The sequence below is a fragment of the Nematolebias whitei genome, chromosome 4 (assembly GCF_014905685.2).
Source record: "Nematolebias whitei isolate Nwh7 chromosome 4, NemWhi1, whole genome shotgun sequence".
Taxonomy (NCBI): domain Eukaryota; kingdom Metazoa; phylum Chordata; class Actinopteri; order Cyprinodontiformes; family Rivulidae; genus Nematolebias; species Nematolebias whitei.
The window spans coordinates 4,290,855-4,310,519 of NC_056501.1; the positions used below are offsets into that span (position 1 = coordinate 4,290,855).

Genomic DNA, 19,665 nt, shown 5'->3' on the forward strand with positions numbered 1-19,665 from the left:
ATATATATATATATAAAATGTGTGTGTGTAATTTTTATTTTTATTCAATTATATATATACTTATTTGTGTGTGTTTATATATTTATATAAATATTATTTATATTTAATGAAATATTTATAAAGCCAAATACTTTGTGTTTTAAACATTTAACTCCACAACAAGTTGCAGTGCTTTTAGTTTGGGAGCAGATTGCAGGGACGCTGCTGGACGAGCAGAGAATGTGAGGAAGAGATAAAAACAAATGATGGCTGGAGGATAAAATGAAAATCAACAGATGAAAAATCACGAGCCTAACAGCAAGTGTTGTTTTGTCCATACAAGTATAATCTATTTAATACAAATATAATCTATTTATTACAAGTATATATTTAAACAGGGTCGGGGTTAAATGTAGTGAAAATAAAAACAGAACTAAATATATAAACGAAACAAATGAGCAGAAAATAATGTGACTTTTTGGAGGTAATAAAAGTAAAGATTATCTTTATTAAAAAATAATAATTAAAAATAAAGTGTACAGAGCAAGTGTCTGATGTTTGAATCATCTCCATAAATTCCTTCCCTGCGCCTCAGCCTGCTTGGACTTTATTCTCGTTAAATCTCAGCTGGATCGACGGCAGCGTTTACTTTATGCTCCCACTCAGTATTTATGAGCGTGCACGTACTTTCTCATCATAACGATTCAAACAGCCAGCAGGATGAATCTGCAGCGAACTGCTTTCAGCTTTGCATTTACACTCGCAGGTAATATTTTTAATGTTTTAATGTCAACTCATATAAAAACTGTCAAACTGTGTCTGTCTCGTTGTCTCGAGCAGATTTTGCACTAAATGTCAAACAGATGATCGTTTCACGTTTAGTCTTGTTTTAATCCATCCGTCCATTCTTCTCTCACTCTTGAACAAACTCCAGGATCCTTGAACGCCTCCTCCGTATGTTGGACATTAAATAAATAAATAACAGACAAAAGTAATTGGGATAAACAACTATGTGCAAATTAAACAAGGTAAAAAAATACAAGTTGTATTTGATACTAGCAAAGTGTTCAGTGTGCATTCAGAGTGCACTCCAACATCTTGGCTGCATCACAAACATACAGGCTGCTCTTGTATTTATACTCAGTAACTAGAAGTATTCAAGGCACTGCCTTTTTACTGAATGAGTCACAACACTCCAATTCATGTGGACGGAGCTAAAGCATCCCAGTGGCGTCTGAGTCAGTCCTTTTGTTATTCCTCTCTGCAAGTCATCTTACATCATTCACAAAGCTGCTCGGCCCACGGAGGCACGTCGTGAAGTAAGGGATAACTGCAACGTGCAACGTCCGCTTCAGGATTCATGACTTCTCCATCATATTTAGATTATCTCTTTTCTGAAGCGCATTACCCCCCAAAGCACAAGTATTCTCCCAGGAAGGTGCAAACAGACATCAAGCGCTGGGAGTAGCCGTGAGGCTCTGAGCAGAAACCTCAGCTGGGATCAGAATGAGTCATGGAAACAGCCTTTTATTACGGCGTCGCTCCTTTGATGTTGCTGAAGCTAATTAAGCCTCATTGAGCTGCTCAGGTCGTTTTCAAGGGTCCAACACTTTAATGTTGGGCCTCATGCACTTCTGTGTTTTCATGTTTAACTTGAGGACGCGTTTAGAGCTGAACAAAGGACAAAACCTAAATAATTTATCTTAAGGTGTGATTTTTGTTTTGTCTTTCAGTTGACAGCATATAATAAAAAAGATAAATGAATTTATAGATTAAGGCCTCTAGACACTCTACAGGTGCTCTCAGTCTGAGTAAAGATGATGAAGACTGACCCCTACTGTCTCTGTGCTTCCATCACCACGTTCTGTAACCCCCCTTCAACCCCCTGCAGGGTCTCCCTGTGACAGTGACGTCATTATATTTGTTTAACAGGATTGGAGTTCTGTGTGCGTACGCTGCCAACCAGAACCTCAGCTCTCAGGTGAAGAGCGTCCGACGGCTGGTCAACAGCAACATGAGGGACCTGCACACCTTCGCCAACGACACGTCGATGGTGAGACGACCAGAGCGCAGACACTTTGTTTCAAATGACTCACCATGATTCACCAACTGTGATAAATCATGTACACTGCAAAAAATGATTTTCAAAAAAAGGCCATCTAAACAAGTTTTTAATTTAAAAAAATGTATTTAATGACGCTAAAGTTGGACGTGATGTCTGTCATGATGTTTCACACAACATGAACAAAATCTGCAAGACTCGAAGCACGACATGAAATACAGTTACAAACTGCATCTGCTTCTGGAGCCTTGACTTAAGATCAAATCTCTTATTTTTAGTATGATTTTTCAACATATGGCGTCTTATTCTCAGCCATTTATGCTCATTATTATTCTCAGAGTTGAAATTTAATCCTTAGTTCAATCAAGAAAGAAACAATTCAGTTTTAAGAAAATTTTGTACTGCAGGAAGCTTTTTTTGTTTATGTGCAAACTTAAATTGAGGTGTAAAAATCCTAAAATAAGCAAATCATTCTTGAAATCAGCTTGTTCAAGGATGCATAATACACATTTTAGATAAAGATTTTTTTTCATATCAGGGTCTCTTGTTGTTATAAGTCAAATTATTTTAAATGAAGCATGAAAAATTTTAAAATCAGCTTTATTAAGGGGCATAGCATTCATTCTAAGGAACATTTTCTTAAGGAAATCAATTTTTGCTTGTAAGAAGTGTGATTATTTTTAATTTTGGACAGTTTATTTAATCTAACGGTGCACAGCAGTTACGATCATTTGCTAGTTTTAGGAATTCTAGCCAAGAAACTTTTGTCGACCCCATTGGCAGAATTTTTTTTTCAAAACAAGATAATTTGATCACATTTAGGAATATTTGGCTTATTTCAAGTAGTGCTGTTTTTGCAGTAGATTACTGGTAAATAATTAGATATACTGATGAGTAAATAATTTTATTCAAATGTAAAAAGTGCTTCATTCAGAGTATTTGCTTAAAAATCACTGCAAAGAAACAAAATATTTCAGTCGTCTCGCTTTTGTAGGTTTAATCAAAAACCCTGCACCGTTAGTTTTGAAAACATCTCAGTGTAAACTGTAAAGTGTAAAGTGTAAAGTGTAAAGTGTGAAGTGTAAAGTGTGAAGTTCAAAGCTCTCAAACATCAGATGTGCAGCCCTGTTCTTTGGGATTTGAGCATGTTCAGAAAAACTGCCTGAGCGACAACTTTCCTTTCAAATAGTCACAAATTTACTGCAGACGTCTCAAAAACACTCCTGAACCGTATCAGCCCATCACTGAAGCTGTAAAGATAGGGAGCGATCTGCACGTGAGTCCATCTGATTATAATTCAGGAGCTTGGAGCGTCACAGTTTTCAGCTGGGATGGAATAAAGCTCACTGGATGAGAAGTACAATGCGCACAAAATAAATGAAATAAAGTGCTAGGATTACCGTACCCGGGCTGACGGAGAACCTTCCCCATCACACGCTGCTTTGATGTCCTCCTTTCAAGGTGGGAAAAAACTGCTATCGCACCTATTTTGCTTTAAGAATAGCTGCAAAGCTTCAAAACAAACATTTCAATGAAACGTCTAAATCTCTGGATTTCAGTCTCAGTCTCGAGCTTTTTCATCGAGTCTTGAACACAAAAATCATCATTTTCTCCGCATGAACAGGTTCAACCAGGTGTTTTTCAGAAGTAGAAATGTGACTAATGGACTAAGACTGCTCTGTTTCCTGTTTGCAGCAAATCGATTACCTAATATCTCGGTACGCCACAGCCAAGAACAAAGTCATCTATGACCTAGATAGTAAGTAGACCTCCTCCTCGCCTCAGATCGTGAATTAAGTGGGCATAAATGATTCAGTGAGTCCTTAAACTTGGTTGTGTATCGTGTTTGTTTCCTTTTTCCATCTCATTACTGATTAGACAGTTCTGGGTCTAGATTCCCACAGCTGTGACTTTATGCAGGTTCCCCTGAGAGTTCTCTACTGGCACTTCTTTCTTGAAAGTTGAGGATTGCAAAACAATGTTAGGACTTTACTTTAATGTTCATGCACACATGGAAAGGTGGACAGATTGTGGTGTATTGTATATCTGTACACCTGTCTGTAAACGTTCTCTTGTCTCGCATATTATTTTATCACCACAGCTTCAAGGTCACAAATCAAGGTCAACGTTTAAAAAGTCTTTGCTTGTCTGGGTCATTGCTCTAGCTTGCTGTTTGTCGACGAGCGTATAATTCAATTCAGTTTATTTATATAGCACTAAGTCACAACAGAAGTCATCTCAGGACACTGAACAGAAACACTTATATACCGGGTACGTAAAAATTCAATTATTAACATTATTTATCTTAGGGAGGGTAGAGGAACCAGCAGATTGTGTTGAGTCTTCACTTCATCACACTCTCCCATCCTGAGCTAGCACAAAGGAGACTGTGGAAAGGAAAAACTTGATCATAACAGGAAGAAACCTCCAGCATAGCCAGGCTCAGGACGAGCGGCCATCTGCTTCAACCGGCTGGTTTTCAGAGGACAGGAAGTAGAAACAGACGGACATAGAATGACAGGTCCAGGACGGAGGCGAGCAGGAGAGCAGGTCCTTCACTAGCTGAAAACGTTAAAAAAAACATGTTAAGATAGAAATAATTACAATACGAACTATTAATTTGATGAAATGAGGTCGATTTGTCATCCAGTAGTCTAAGCCTATAGCAACAAAACTAAGTGATAGGTCAGGAAACCTAAGCCAACCCTAGCTATAGGATTTATCAAAAAGGAAAGACGAGCCTATTTTGTGTCAGCCTCATGGACAGAAACTGGATGTTGGTTCCACAAGAGAGGAGCCTCAACAACCTGGCTCCATCTTATATTACAGATCTTATCGTTCCATATTTTCCTAACAGAGCACTTCACTCTCAGACTGCAGGTTTACATGTGGTTCCTAGAGTTTCCAAAAGCAGAATGGGAGGAAGAACTTTCAGTTCTCAGGCTGCTGCTATAGGTTTATACTACTAGAGGACAAACTGACCTCATTTCCTTAAATGAATTGTTAAAATTTAATAGTTTTCATTTGATACTATTTCTATCTTAACATGTGATTCTTGACCTGCCATTGTGTATCTGTTCCTACCAAACCCAGCCGGTCGAAGCAGATGGTCCTCTTGTCCTGAGCTGGTTCTGCTAAAGGTTTCTTCCTCATGAGGGAGTTTTTCTTTCCACTGTCGCCTTCATGCTTGTTCAGGATGAGAGTTCTGTGATGGAGTTAAACTCAAAGCTGCTCCTCAGATAAATAATGTTCAATTATTATTTTTTACATGAATGTTTCTGTTCAGTGTCCTGAGACGACTTCTGTTGTGACTTGGAGATATATAAATAAACTGAATGAAATTAAATTAAATTGAATTGAATTGAGCCTGACAACTGAAAGCTCTGCTTCCCATTCTTATTTTAGAAACTTTAGGAACCACAAGTCAATCTGCAGTCTGAGAGCGAAGTGCTCTGTTAGGAAACTATGGAACATTAAGATCTGTAATGGATATAATAATTTCCTGATGCTGCTCAATAATCCAGGTAGAATAATCTAGCAAGGTTAAGTCAGGTCATCTGGACGCACTCTTCATGTTGAAACGTTTCGTCTTTCATCTAAAAGACTTCTTCAGTCTTCAGGACTGAAGAAGTCTTTTTCTTGTTCGATAATATAATAATATTATATATGAGGTAAAATGTGCCTTACTCTTGTTTATGTGTAAAATGTTTGCTTTGAAGTTTAGATTGAATGTTTCTTAGTAAATAAAGGTGGCAGTAACTGAATGAAAGTGTTAAATACGATTTTACACCTTGAGCTTGTTTTCTTCCAGATGTAGGTCCGATACTGGGTGGAAGGCTGCATGAACAGCTGGATAAGGAGGTTCATCCTGCCTTGGATCAGGTGCTGAACATGGCTGGAGGTACATCATTCACTTTCCGTCCTTTCAGTTCAGATCAAAGTTATACAAAGTAAAAAGTAGATTAATCGGATGTTGTTAAGTGCATGTTTGAAACTGAAGGATGAATCTGTTTTTGAGAAATGCACATCTAAGTTTTCCTGCGAGCGCCTCATTGACTCTTCCTTATAACGTTTACGTTCTGTTTTCCACAAAGTGAAAATCCAGAGAGCCATGAAAGGTAACAGCATGTCAGTAACTGTCCAGTTTGTTCCTGCTGTTTGTTCCTTTTGTTTGCTTCCTGGAGGAGTTGGACTCTTTTAAGCCCCGACTTACATTTTCATGATAAACGGTGATTAAAGCTGCTCTTTGCAACTTTAAGAGTTCTTGCATCTAAATTTGGTTCTCGGAGACTCAACATGAGTTGGTACTGAAGTTTATGTATAATTTTGGACTGGTTTGCTACAAATCAGTCATTTTTTTGATGATTTGTTGTTTTTATTAAAATACACAGTCTAAACAAAAAATATACTGTTTCGTATAAATATTCTGAATAATGCAGTTTTAAATGGCATCTGCTAATTTGTCCAAAACCTTAAAATGACCAGTTTTTCAGCCGTGATCTCTGGGAGGAGGTGCGTGTCTGACCCGCCATTTGATTTAAACTAAACCAGGTTAATAGATCAGGCGGTTTATCGTCATTCGTGCAGACGTTTTGAAACGCTTTCTGCTGAACCAAACTGTCAAAGGAAGCTGGTTGACGCAGCTTTATTTATTTTGTGGTGAAATTCAGGAATTAGAATTTATTAAAAAATGGATTTTTCTCTGATGTACGTACAGATGTGAACATTTATTCAAACACCGTCTGTATTTTCACAGAGCAGCTAAAAATGTATCTGTCAGTGTTCCTGTTTCTACACTTGCCTTTTTCCTTCTGTATAAAAAATACCTGTTGTTGTTGTTGTTGTTGTTGTTGTTGTTGTTGTTGTTGTTGTTGTTGTTGTTGTTGTTGTGTTTACATTTTCAAAGTTACTGCACACCATTCTGGTTGTTGACCAACACTGGCTGCTGCACAGAAAAAAACTTCTAAAACAGTTCTCCATCCATCCGTCCATCCATCCATCCGTCTGTCCGTCTGTCCATCCATCCGTCCGTCTGTCCATCCGTCCATCTTCCATCCATCCATCCATCCATCCATCCATCTTCTATCCATCCATCTTTACCCACTTCTTCCTTTTCGGATCATGGGGTTCACTGGTGTCCATGTCCAGCAGTCATTGTGCAAAAGGTGGGGGACACCCTGGACAGGTCTCCTGTCCATCACAGGGACACATAGAGACAAACGAGACAAACAACCATTCTCTCTCTCTCTCTCTCTCTCTCTCTCTCTCTCTCTCTCTCTCTCTCTCTCTCTCTCTCTCTCTCTCTCTCGCTCTCACCCAGAGACAATTTAGAGTTACCAATCAGTCTAACATGCATGTTTTTGGTCTGTGGGAGGAAACCGGAGTACCCGGAGAAAACCCACGCATGCACGGAGAGAACATGCAAACTGCACCCAGAAAGCCCCCTGGTCAGGATTTGAACCGGCGACTTTCTGACTGAGAGTCAACAGCTCCACCAATTGCGCCGCCCTAAAAAAGTTATCCAATTAAAAAAAAAATCAATAATAGATTTCCATTTTTTCAATTTACTGCCCATAAAACACACAAACAAACTAAGTTTTTACAGGTGTAAATCCAAGTGTTGTAGTCCTAAAGGTCTTTGGTTTTATTCCACTTTCGCCTCTTTGTGTGAGTTTAATGTGTGCAACAACAGAAACACACATTAAATAAACTGTCTTTTCCTGGTCTGTTCTGTTTGTTGGTGGTACAGTCCAAAGTGTCGTACATTCAGCTGAGCCACTGGGCTGGTTTGAGAGAGTAAAATAAGTCATCTCATTACTCTGCTGTTTAATAACTTCCCTTAAAATACAGATAGAGTATATAGAGTATAGATGGATGGATGGATGGATGGATGGATATAGATTAATTTAGTACCTCAGCCTTTGTTTACTGTGTGGCTGCAGGTACTGCCGTCACAGGCTCATTTTGAGTTAAGATGCATAAACTTGTAGAAAAACTACCCCATAAAAAAAAAAAAACACAATTAATTTCAAACTAACTTCAAAATATTGGTTGAATGTTTAATTTTTTTTCAATAAAAAGTACAGAGTCTAGTCATTATACAGACCGCATGACTCTTTGATCAATCAGATATTTGTATCAGATGTTAGTCCTGTCGAGCATCGTACTCCTCAGATTGTGGTCTCCAGCTCCGGTCTCATCTGCGTTCTGTTTGACTCCAGCCATGCGAGAAACCAAGGAGGCCCTGGAGAACGTCAGCGCATCTCTAGTGGTGCTGCAGGAAGGAGTGGGGAGACTGGACTTCAACCTGAGCCAAGTCCGCAGCAGGATCAACCGCACGCTCGACGACCCCGGCTGCCGGGACGAAGACTCGGACGCCACCACGGCCCAGCTGTGCCACAACATCCGCCGGTCTCTGTCCCAGCTGCAGATCAGTGCCAACTTCACCCGGGTACAAACCCGTTCCTGTGCATCCTGACATGAACTGTGTATTTGCTTTTCAACCCTTATCTCTAATGAGCAGCCACCAGAACGAGTAAATCATAAAACAACATCCAATCTCTGCAGCAACTTGCATGAAATAATAAGTTTAGTCTAATTCAAAGCATTACTCAGGTGTGCATTTACCTGAAAACTATCAAAATTCTTGTTTACTCCAAAATGAACTTAAGTGAAAACGGAGCTTTGTTAAAACGTTTTGGGTTTGATGAAATTGCCAACTGTAAGTTTTTGTGCCCACATTAAAGAAAGGAAGCTGCTAGTGTGAACTAGTGAAACATGACAGGAAGAAAATTCAGGCAAATCGTGGTCTGACTTGGAACAGGACACGTCGAACAGTAAAAAGTTACAGTTAAAGTACAAAGTACAACGAAGACTGACTTAAAGTCAAATGTTGCCTCTGAACAAGCTGAGCTGTTTGTTTCTCACAGCGCTCTGTGACCGAGCACTTAAAGTGAACAAACTGAACATTTTTATACAACTTCAACTTTTTACACCCTTCAGCTCCCTTGATGTAACAAATCCTTTATTAGACTTGCTTTATGAGGAAACTCATTTATCGTCTCCCATCACGGAGCCAAGAGGGACAACTGGTAACGCAGTCGTCCATACATCTGTCCATTTGTGCACGTTGTGAGCACAATAACTTGAAAAATAAATAAGGCGCCGACTTCCATGTTGGTGCGTGGCTACATCTCAGCTTAAGACAGGTCACTATATAAAATTGGGTTGCCTCATTACAATCCAAAATGGCCACCACCATTCATTAATGGAAGCCGAACACTCCAATCATTTGAGGAAACTACACTGCTTAAAAGTAAAAGTGAGTCAACGAGACGTGTTTTTTTTCTAAACACGAAAGGTCTCTCTTGTAAATGAGTCCCGAGGCTCAATGGGACTAACCTGTATAAATAAAGGTTGAATGAACGATGTCCCAGTGGCTTTCAAACCCCAAAATACATTACGGCAAAGACTGGTCCATCCTAAAGATCCAGTCCCCTGACACAAACAGAGCAATATTGTGTAAGCCGTTCAGTGCCATGAGGGTGATCAGTTTTACATGGGGGAATCTAAACAGCCACTGGCCAAAAGGATGGACCAGCACAGAAGATCAACATCATCAGGCCAGGACTCTGCGGTCTACACTCATCTGCAGGTCAGAGGTCACTCATTCAAGGATGAAGATGGTCACATCATTGATAGAGAGGAACGATGGTTTGAGAGAGGAGTAAAGGAGGCCATCTTTGTGAAGAGAAATAGTCAATCATTAAAAAGGGGCGGAGCCTCCGTGTCTAACTGTCCCCTTATTGCTAGTATCACTCAGCCCCCTGTGAAAAGCAAGCAGCCATCAGAGCACTAATGATCAGTCGTTAGGTTGATGGTCCTCCTTGATCATGTGAACAGCTAGTTCTGGATGTCAGCAGCAAACTGGATGATCCACCATGAGAAGGTGCTATTTATAAGACTGAGTTTGTTGCAGCTCCTTTTGGGTAAAAGATGAAATGTTTCAACAAAGAAGAATCTCTCCAGAGGACCTGACTCAACCTTGTTAGATAGGCTTAAAAGTATTCCTTCCTCAAATGATTGGGGTGGTCAAAGGTTAATCTGTGGTGGTCACGGCCACCACTGGCCACCCCCTGGCTCCACTAATGCACTTGGTATTGGATAAAATGGCTCCCTCCGCTCGCCAGGTTCCACAACTCTGCGCCGCCTCGGACAAGCAAAAGACCAAACAAACAAATAAAATCCACCTCTTTTCTCCATGGTGTAACTCCTACCCACCTGAATATCTTTCACCTTAAAACATTTAGGTTTACCTGCATTCCCTGATCAATTCCAGTCCAGAAAAACATTCATCTCCAAAACTACAAACGTTCACTGTTCAAATCCGTCAGCGAGGGGGGACACCGGAGTCAGCTGTGTGCATGATCATCAGTGTTTCTCTTTGTTTTAGCTTCCAGATGTGAACCCTCAGCTGGAAAAGATGAACAACGTCATGAGAACAGATCTGAGCTCGGTTGTCCAAAGGGTGAGAGGAAACGAATGAGGAGGATTTTACTTTTATTTTCACCTCTGAATACTATTAAAATTTAAACGTAACCCTTTCAGTGCATCTCGGAGCTCAGCTAAATAACAAAACCGTTTTCCTTCACAGGGTTTCTCCTCGTTGAATGACACTCCACAGACGGTGATAGAGCAAACCAGAAGTGTCGTCAGCAGTGAGTCACTTTTTAAAAGTTGTTTTTCTGCTGACAGCGTCTGAAACATTGAAAGATTAACTGGTGTGGCTTCCAGGTGTGCAGAATTTGATGGATGGGATCGGCAAAAACATCAGCAGCTTTTCCAGAGCTTTCCCCGTGCAGACCTGTCTGTCCAACTTCACCATCTTCATCAACCACGTGCACGCAAAGATCGAAGACTACTACCCTGAAATTGACAAACTGGACTTTTACAGGTGAAATGTAGATTTAAAAAAAAAAAAAAAGACAATTTCACTATGATTTCAACAATGGTTATTCACAAAAGTAGAAAAAGTTCCTTTAATAAGCTAAAATTAGATAAAGTTTTTTAATCTTTATTTGTTTCTTTGTCAGGGACCATGAACAGAAAAAAAAACATTAAACTCAAAGGGAGTAAAGATGCATTGTACCAGACAGAAGGCAAGACAAGATACGAAATAAGTCTACGTAAAAATCAGAGTAGAAACAAAAACATACTACTTACACAAAATATTCATCCATCCATCATCTTCCACTTGTTCTGAAGTCAGGTCTCGGGGGCAGCAGCTGGATCAGGGAGGTCCAGACATCTCTTTCCTCAGTCACCTCTTCCAGTTGTTCTGGGAGGACTCCAAGGCGTTCCCAGTCAACCGAGAGACATAGTCTCAGCATGTCCTGGGTCTTCCCTGGCGTCTCCTCCCAGTCGGACATTCTTGAAGCACCTCGCTAGGGAGGCGCCCAGGGAGCATCCTTACCGGATGCCTGAACCACCTCAACTGGCTCCTTTAGATGTGGAGGAGCAGCGGTTCTACTCCGAGTCTCTCCTGATAACTGAACTTCTCACCCTGTCTCACCATAGGTGAGGGTAGGAACGTAGACTGGCCCATAAACAGAGAGCTTTGCTTTACAGCTCAGCTCCTTCTTCACCACAACGGACCGGCACAGAGTCCGCAATACTGCAGACGCTGCACCAGTCTGTCTGTCAGTCTCACGCTCCATTCCTCCCTCACTCGTGAATAAAACCCTGAGATACTTGAACTCCTCAAACAAAAACAATTCTTATGGAAATGTGCTTTGACTCTGATCAGAGTATTATTTGTATTTAAAAAGTTAAAAGTCAGTGCTGACAAGGCTCTGTAGTTTGTGCTAGTAGGGGTGGGGGGTGGGGGGTTCCAGTCCAGTCCTTTGGACCTGGTATGAAAATCTCATTGTCCAAATGTAGTTTCCCATTTAGGAATCCTGCACTCCCATCTAGAGGCGGTCCTTGTTACTCTGTTCACATCTCAGAGGTCTGATGAATGAGTTTAGAGGTGGGGGTGCAGAGCCAGGTATCGTTTTAAATACTATTTGTACGTTTCCAAATGTAATCATATTTTCAAAATTCTACAACTTGTGTTTAAAAAGTACATTACAACGGTGACGTGCATGTTTGAACACTGACTCCAGGGGCTTCAGAGTAGTTTTGTCTGCTTGAGACCAAACTTTGCGGAGTGCAGGCGGAGATGCAGGAAGTAAAACACCGTGGACTTCATTTAGATCTGCTGGGTGTTTGCAGATGGATCGGCTGCATCGCTCTCTGCTGCATGGTGGTCCTGGTCTTGGCCTTCAACTACCTGGGCCTGCTGTGCGGCACTCTGGGATACGACAAGCACGCCTCACCTACGACACGTGGATGCGTCTCGAACACGGGCGGAACGCTTCTCATGGCGTAAGTCGAGGACTAACTCAAGTCTCTGCAACAAATTAAATGTTGGTTCGTATTCCTAACATGATCGTTGATCGTTAAAATAGTTTAAGAACATGAGACAATGAAGCTAAATGTTTGCAGAGTATAAGGCTGTTTCTGATGATCCAAGAGTTTGACTTTAGTCCTTCTTGTCCAGAGACGTTACGCTGCAGTCACTGCCTTACCTGAAACGTCTCTGTTCTCCAGTGGTGTTGGATTTAGCTTCATTTTCTCCTGGGTGCTGATGGGAGTGGTGACCGCCATCTTCTTGGCTGGAGGGAACATGGAGAAGCTGATCTGTGAGCCGTTCCACACCAAAGAGCTCTTCAAGGTATAAATACCACAAAAACTGGGACACATAGGTCACATTGTTCAAAATAACAATAAAACTTCCACTGAAACTAAAGTACTGAATAACGTTTAAGTCTTATTTTAATCATTTTCAAGACACAACACTTAGCACTGCTAAAAACATTTGTCTTTAATATTTTTACAGTGTTCGTACCATAAATCTTATCTGCTAAGTCAGTGGAGAACAATCTTTAGGTCCACTATCCTGCATGTTTTAGATGTTTCTCTGCTTTAACACGTGATTTTAACACGTGGGTGCTCAGCAGAACATGAGATGCTAAATGATAATACATCAACTACTGGATGAGGTGTGTCAGAGCTCATTAAGTCTCATCTTAACGTGCTGCAGTGGAATTCCAATTTAGCTCCAAGTTCACGAGCTTCTAAAGCAGGGAACGTGATTGGAAATAGCTTAAACAGGTCTAAAAATGTAACTTATTAATAGAAAAATTATAAGTGGATGCTGAATCTGATTCTTGCAGCATCTTGCTGTGACCCCTGGTTGCTGTTTTGTTAAAGAAATCAGAATAATGTGGAGAACCAGCTTGAATATAGTAGATAATAGCTCCTAATCTGTTTAACCACAAGAAAACCTCTGTAAAAATCTAGCTGTTTTTTTTTCCTACATTGTGATTAACGTATATACGTGTTTTTTTTTTTGTTTGTTTAAAAAAACAAAACAAATACTGATAAACCAGCATTGCAGGAAAAAAAATGCTTCATTCCCTGTTCTCTGTATCCATCAGGTTGTGGACACGCCTTATTTAATCAACCCTGAGTGGAAGAATTTCATCCCCGGCTACATGTACAATGACTCCAACTTAGAGCTGACAGTAGAAAGTCTGTACAGGTACACAACATTTGTATACATCCATGTACCGTGGTGTTGCAACATCTGTTCCCTCAACTCTTTAAACTTTGCCTCCCCAAAGCCAGATTATTCACAGAACAGAGAGAGGAGAACAATCCATCCATCAGGCTGTTCATGCATGTTGTGGACACGAGTACTTGATAAATAAGAGATGTGTATACATACATACATACATACAGACATACAGACATACAGACATACAGACATACAGACATACATACATACATACATACAGACAGACAGACAGACAGACAGACAGACAGACAGACAGACAGACAGACAGACTTTAATAATGACCAAATTTTAACATTTCTATAACTGAACCTACAAAAAAAATTCCAAAACATAAAACCAAAGAAGAATAAATGTGTATTTTTTTTTTTTTTTACAAACATTGTCTTTGTGCCCAGATGCAACTAACAGATAAAAGTTACATTTTACAGCTTGTGCGTTTTTTTCCTATTGATCTAGATAGATATAAATATAGATATACATTATGTAGATATAAACATGCATGCTCAATGCCACCGTGAAAATAAGAGTGAGTTTTTTTTAAAAGTCTAATAAAGAAATTGAAGTGGCTAAATATTTTTTATGCACTATTGTATTTGTTACAGTCTAAAGAAAATCTTTTGAAATGAGGCTTTAGTGACATCCTTCTCACCATCTATAATTTACAGACACAAATAAAAGTATTTTTTACTACAGCTGAACTATTAAATCGTGAGCTTCTTCCTAGTCGTTACTTTTAGCAGCAAGCATTCAAGTGAGCAGATCGTTTCCATGGGTGGGAATGCAAATGAACAGTTTTGTTGTCAGCTGGTGAAGCTAATTATTATCATCTCTACAGCATCAGAGCCGCTTTTCTACTGTCAGTTTTTGTGATAGCATAAGCCTTCATCATCGCCCTCTAACACGAGGATTCTGGGATGGCAGAATTAAAATCATTATATTTACAAAGAGAGGGCATCTTTACATGCTAGGAAGAAAACACAGATTACACAGTGAGACTATCTGATGGATGGCACATTTGTTTTTTTATATATCAGCAAACGTTTCTGGCTTCTGTGTGATATTCTGTTTTCATCTCGTTAGTTTTGTACTTCCAGTCACTTTCACTTGGTGGCAGCAAACATGTTCACTTTGACTGAATTTATACCGTATTAACTTGTCTTTCTCCTTTTTTCTCATTTCTCTGCTGTCTTCATTAACAGTACCTGCAAAAAGAACAGAGGCATCTACTCCGCCATGCGTCTGGACAAAGTCTTCAACATTTCTTCTTTCTTGAACACAACGCTGGTTAGTTCCTTTAACACGAAGCAGAAGTAGCACTGAGTCAAGCTGCAGCTTGTTTGGTACTCAGGACTTGGTAATTATGAGAAATAAACCTTAAACATAATAAAACCATGATTTATTCAGCGTGGGGGGTAAAACAAGAACTTATTTCCAGGCTTTAAACAGGATTCACGCTGTTCACCCATTACATGGTGCTATAAATTAGATCAAAATGAGTTGACACTTTAGAGTTACCAATCAGCCTAACATGCATGTTTTTGGTCTGTGGGAATACCATACCACATTATTTATAAAACCCTTAAAACAGAAGCAAGGCCAACCAAAGTGCTGTACAGGAAAAACAAACGAGCAAAGGACACAGGATAAAAACATAGGTCCAAATGGAAAAATATAATAACTAAAAGGCATAGAGTACAGACAGGATTAAAAACAAATCACACTGTGTCAAAAACCAGGGAATAAAATGAGTTTTTAAACGAGACTTAGTGAGAGAGGGAGCCTGCCTGGCATGTAGTTGTAACTCATTCCACAGTCTTGGACCTGCAACAGAGAAGGCCCTGCCACCTCTGAGTTTGAGACGGGTTCCTGGAACCACTAGGAGCATCTGGTCTGATGACCTCAGAGAGCGCTATGGAACATATGGCTGCAGCAGATCAGTGCGATAAGAGGGGGCAGAACTGTTCAGAGATTTAAAAACATGCAGAATGATTTTGAACTGAATTCGAAAGTGAACTGGGAGCCAGTGTAGGAAGGGCAGAACTGGTGTAATGTGCTTTATTTTGCCTGAACCAGTTAAAAATCAGACTGCATCATTTTGAACCAGTTATAATAGTGCGATGAAGGTCCGACTGATTCCAAACAGAAGTGCATTGCAGTAATCAAGCCTGGATGTTCTGAATGCATGCGTTACTGCCTCAAGGTTATTTTTGGACAGTCTGGGCTTCAGTTTAGACAGTTTCCTCAACTGAAAAACACAGGATTTAACAATCATATTTACATGACTGTAAGGGTCCATTATCACTCCTAGATTTGTGACTGTGTTTCTCTAATGGGCTAGAGAGGAAAGTCGATGCAGTGGTTCTTGATTGTGTCATTAAGTCGATGTGGTGGTTCTTGATTGTGTCATTTAGAGGAAACGGCATGACTTCAGTCTTCTTCTCATTGAAACTTAAGAAATTTAAAGCCATCCAGTCCCTGATGTGAGCCAGGCAGTCAAGAAGAGGCTAAACAGAACGTGCACCAGTGTGCTTCCTAGGGAAGTAATTTTACATTCATCAGCGTAGAAATGAAATGGAATGTTATGTTTACAGAAAGTAGCACCTAGTGGTAGCAGGTATAAAGAAAAGAGAAGAGGACCGAGGATGGACCCCTGCAGTACCCCACATTGAAGCGCTTCTGATGCTGAGTACACCAGAGTACCCAGAGAAAACTCAGCCAAAATGGAGAAAACATGCAAACTCCACCCAGAAAGGTGCCCGGCTGGGATTTGATCCAGCAACCTTCTCGCTGAGAGGCTGCAGCTCTACCAACTGCGCTGCTGTGCTGTCTTTGTGGGGGAAGTTTTTTCCAAATATATTGAAATATGAAGGCAGGTTTTGAGTTTGCTTTTTATTATTTGGTATCTTGGAAATCAAATTCAACAAAAAAAACACATTCAGCTGCAAAGATAATTTTAACTTGAACTAAAACTGTTAAGCAAAGTTAATGTTCCAGAATCTTGTTTTGGCTGCACTAACTTCATATTTTTGTGGTCCAACCAGAATCTGTGCTGACAGCTGATCAAATTAAGATTCAAATGAAGCATATGTCTTAAACATTATAATATTCTACTTTTTTTTCTTGCTGACCCTGGACCAGCTTCCTGCCCAGACGTTCTGTGCCTTTTCGCCCGTTGGCAGTCCATCCTCGGCTCTACGTTGCCGGCAGCTGATTGGTTGCTGGACCTCCTTCATTTGTCTTCATCAATGCCAGAAAATCTTATAAGCACTTCCTGAAATCTGAGGCTTTCATAATTAAGACTTGTAGCTGTCATTGGGTATAAATGTGTAGATATTTATCATGTTGGACGTCTTCTCTTTTCAGTGAGTGTTTCAGACAGCTTCCTTTTTCTGTCTTCTGAGATCAACTCTTGGGTTACTGTGAAGATAAAACCTAAACATAAATACAAATAAATCTTAGTTGTTTTTGCATTAATAGGTGCATCATCTTCATTTTACCTTATTATTGTCAAAAATTTTTAGTGAGTTAATTTTATCATTTCATTTGTATCCTTCTCATAACTTAGAGTTGATAGTACAAAGTACAAAGATGAAAGAATAAGTTTTTATTATAACATTAACATGTTTGACATTCAGCAACAGTAAATGAGATCTAACATCTCCGTTAAAGCTTGTTATCTTGTCATTTTGTTTACAGTTTACTAAAGATGTGGTGAGGCAGCTGGAGAGCGTCAGGATTGACCTGAGAGGGATAACCCTGTTAGAGGCCGAAGGGAAGCAGAACCTCCGGGACTTCTCTGAAGCAGGACTGTCAGAGATCAACTACGCCGACTACCTGGAAGAGGTAACACACAAACGCATTAAAACATGACAGTATATCAGCTTAAAAGATAATAAATCAATTATTTTAAGGTCTTGCTTTCCTTGAAGTAATGCATATCACCCAGTACCAACCCACCTTTCATGCCTTACATTAAGAAATTCTTAATTAATTAATCTTGATTGTAGAACTGTACCGCTTGGGGTGGCTGCATGTTGGAGCAGCTCTGTTACTTTCATTCTGAGGTGTTGCTTTTGGAAACTTCAATTCCTCTTTTTCTGGATGTAAATCACTTTTTTTTTGGATCATTGTTTCCTTTGGTATCGGATGCTGAGCAGCTGGAAGGATTTTTACTGAAACTTTTTTTACTTATGGCCATTTGTTACTATGTGTAACCATGATAGCAAAGTGGTTTTTAACAACTAGAAGCAGCTGATTAACAACTCAAAAGTTCAAATAATATCTCAGCTACAGCCCCAAATCTCAAATGAGTTAAAAAGGAGGCTCCGTGGATGCATTCCCGTCTCCCTGCCGACTGTGCTCAAGTGCCTGACCACTGAGATCCTGGAACTGGCAGGAAGCACGGCTCGTGGCAGCAAAAGGACCGGGATTGTCCCCCAGCACCTGCAACTGGCTGTCCACAGCGACAAGGAGCTGGGCAGCTGCTGGGAGGAGTTCTACCCAGCATTGGGGAGGTCCTGCAGCCCGGGGTAACCAGAGTCCACCTGAGTCTGGGTGGACGCATCTGCGGCCAGTTTCTTCGGATTCGCTGTGGGATGGACCCTTACAAGAGATCCTTCCTGCCTACAGCCATCAGTTTCTGTAACATCTCTTAATGAAATGAGGATAACGAGCTACAACAACATTTAATTTCTGTTTGGGATTAATAAAGTATTTTTGAATTGAATTGAATTTGAAATATCAGAGTTGTACTTGTTTTGTTCAAACTGACAATAACATTATGGCAGTCTCATGCGATGTCACAAGAAGTCACGCTCAGAGTATGTGTCGGGGATGCATGTCAGCTACTACTACTCCGAATCCTAGCTCAGTATCTGTAAAAGTATCATTTTTGTGTTTTTGCATTTATTTGGCTATGATGGCTGTAAATCAGACAGACTCCAAAAGTTAATCACTTGTAGATGAAGATTCAATGATCACTTTCTTTGAGGGTTTCTTTAAACTTCATCCACATGGTTCATGAGATATTTTGCTAACAGACAAACAAACAGACAGGCAGTCCCTGACAACAAACAGACATAAACACACAAATGCTGGCTCTGACTATTTGCCGCCTGCTCTGCTGTCGGCGTGAAGCAGTCGGGTTTTACCTGCTGTGTGCTGCGACGTGACGCAGAACTCTTGAGTTCTCCTGGAACCGCTGAAGCTCATTTATCCAAAATTCAATTCTGCCGAGGCAACGGACGTGCAGAGCTGAGCTGTCGTCCCCTGCCCAGACTGTCAGGTCCACTTAGATTCAGACCTGAGTGCTAAAACCAACAGAACTTTTCTAGATGTTTTAGACAAATAAAACCTCTGTGTCCTCACTGTCCACTTTAAAACTACACCATGGAATGGACTTCCTGTTACCTTCATTTTGACTGCACTGTTAAATTTGCATAAATAAAACCTCAAATAAAGAAACAACCCAGCGAATGATAAATGATGGCATTATTTTACACAGGCGGAATTGAAGAAAACAGTTTATGAAAAACACACCAGGCATGTTCATGAAGAGATTTTAGAAGCTGCTTGAACCGACCGTATGGAGGATCAATGTCGAAGTTATCGCTGGCGTCGCAGGAGCTGCGTCTTGATACCTGATGGGAGCTCTCTTAGTGAAGACGTGTTCAGGTCTAAAAACCACTCGGATCATTAATAACGACTAAAGAAGCTGCATTTCCTGCAAAACTGCAGTGAATGCTTACGGCTGAATGATTTTTATTTTTATTTAACCTTAATTTATCCAGGTTAGACTCATTGAGCCACGAAGACTCATTTTCAAGAGAGACTATTTAATTAGCAGAACCTGAAGCCCGTCGAGCTTTTCTTGGTTTTTCATGGTTTGTTTTTATTTCTTATTCCCGTTCCATCTGTTGATCTAAGATGAAGTACCTTTAAAGGT

The 19,665-nt window shown here is 40.2% G+C and overlaps 1 protein-coding gene across 1 annotated transcript in view; it reads left to right on the plus strand.

Annotated features, from left to right (window-relative positions):
- The window catches only part of prom1a (prominin 1a), a 50,119-nt gene that overhangs the window by 13,523 nt on the left and 16,931 nt on the right, over window positions 1–19,665 (plus strand). Inside the window, exons 2-13 of the mRNA XM_037675472.1 lie at window positions 1,912–2,032; window positions 3,737–3,800; window positions 5,853–5,942; window positions 8,263–8,492; window positions 10,494–10,568; window positions 10,695–10,758; window positions 10,835–10,994; window positions 12,314–12,466; window positions 12,692–12,815; window positions 13,582–13,685; window positions 14,921–15,005; window positions 17,418–17,564. Of these exons, the coding sequence (XP_037531400.1) occupies window positions 1,912–2,032; window positions 3,737–3,800; window positions 5,853–5,942; window positions 8,263–8,492; window positions 10,494–10,568; window positions 10,695–10,758; window positions 10,835–10,994; window positions 12,314–12,466; window positions 12,692–12,815; window positions 13,582–13,685; window positions 14,921–15,005; window positions 17,418–17,564 (1,417 nt within the window). The remainder of the gene's footprint in view (window positions 1–1,911; window positions 2,033–3,736; window positions 3,801–5,852; window positions 5,943–8,262; window positions 8,493–10,493; window positions 10,569–10,694; window positions 10,759–10,834; window positions 10,995–12,313; window positions 12,467–12,691; window positions 12,816–13,581; window positions 13,686–14,920; window positions 15,006–17,417; window positions 17,565–19,665) is intronic.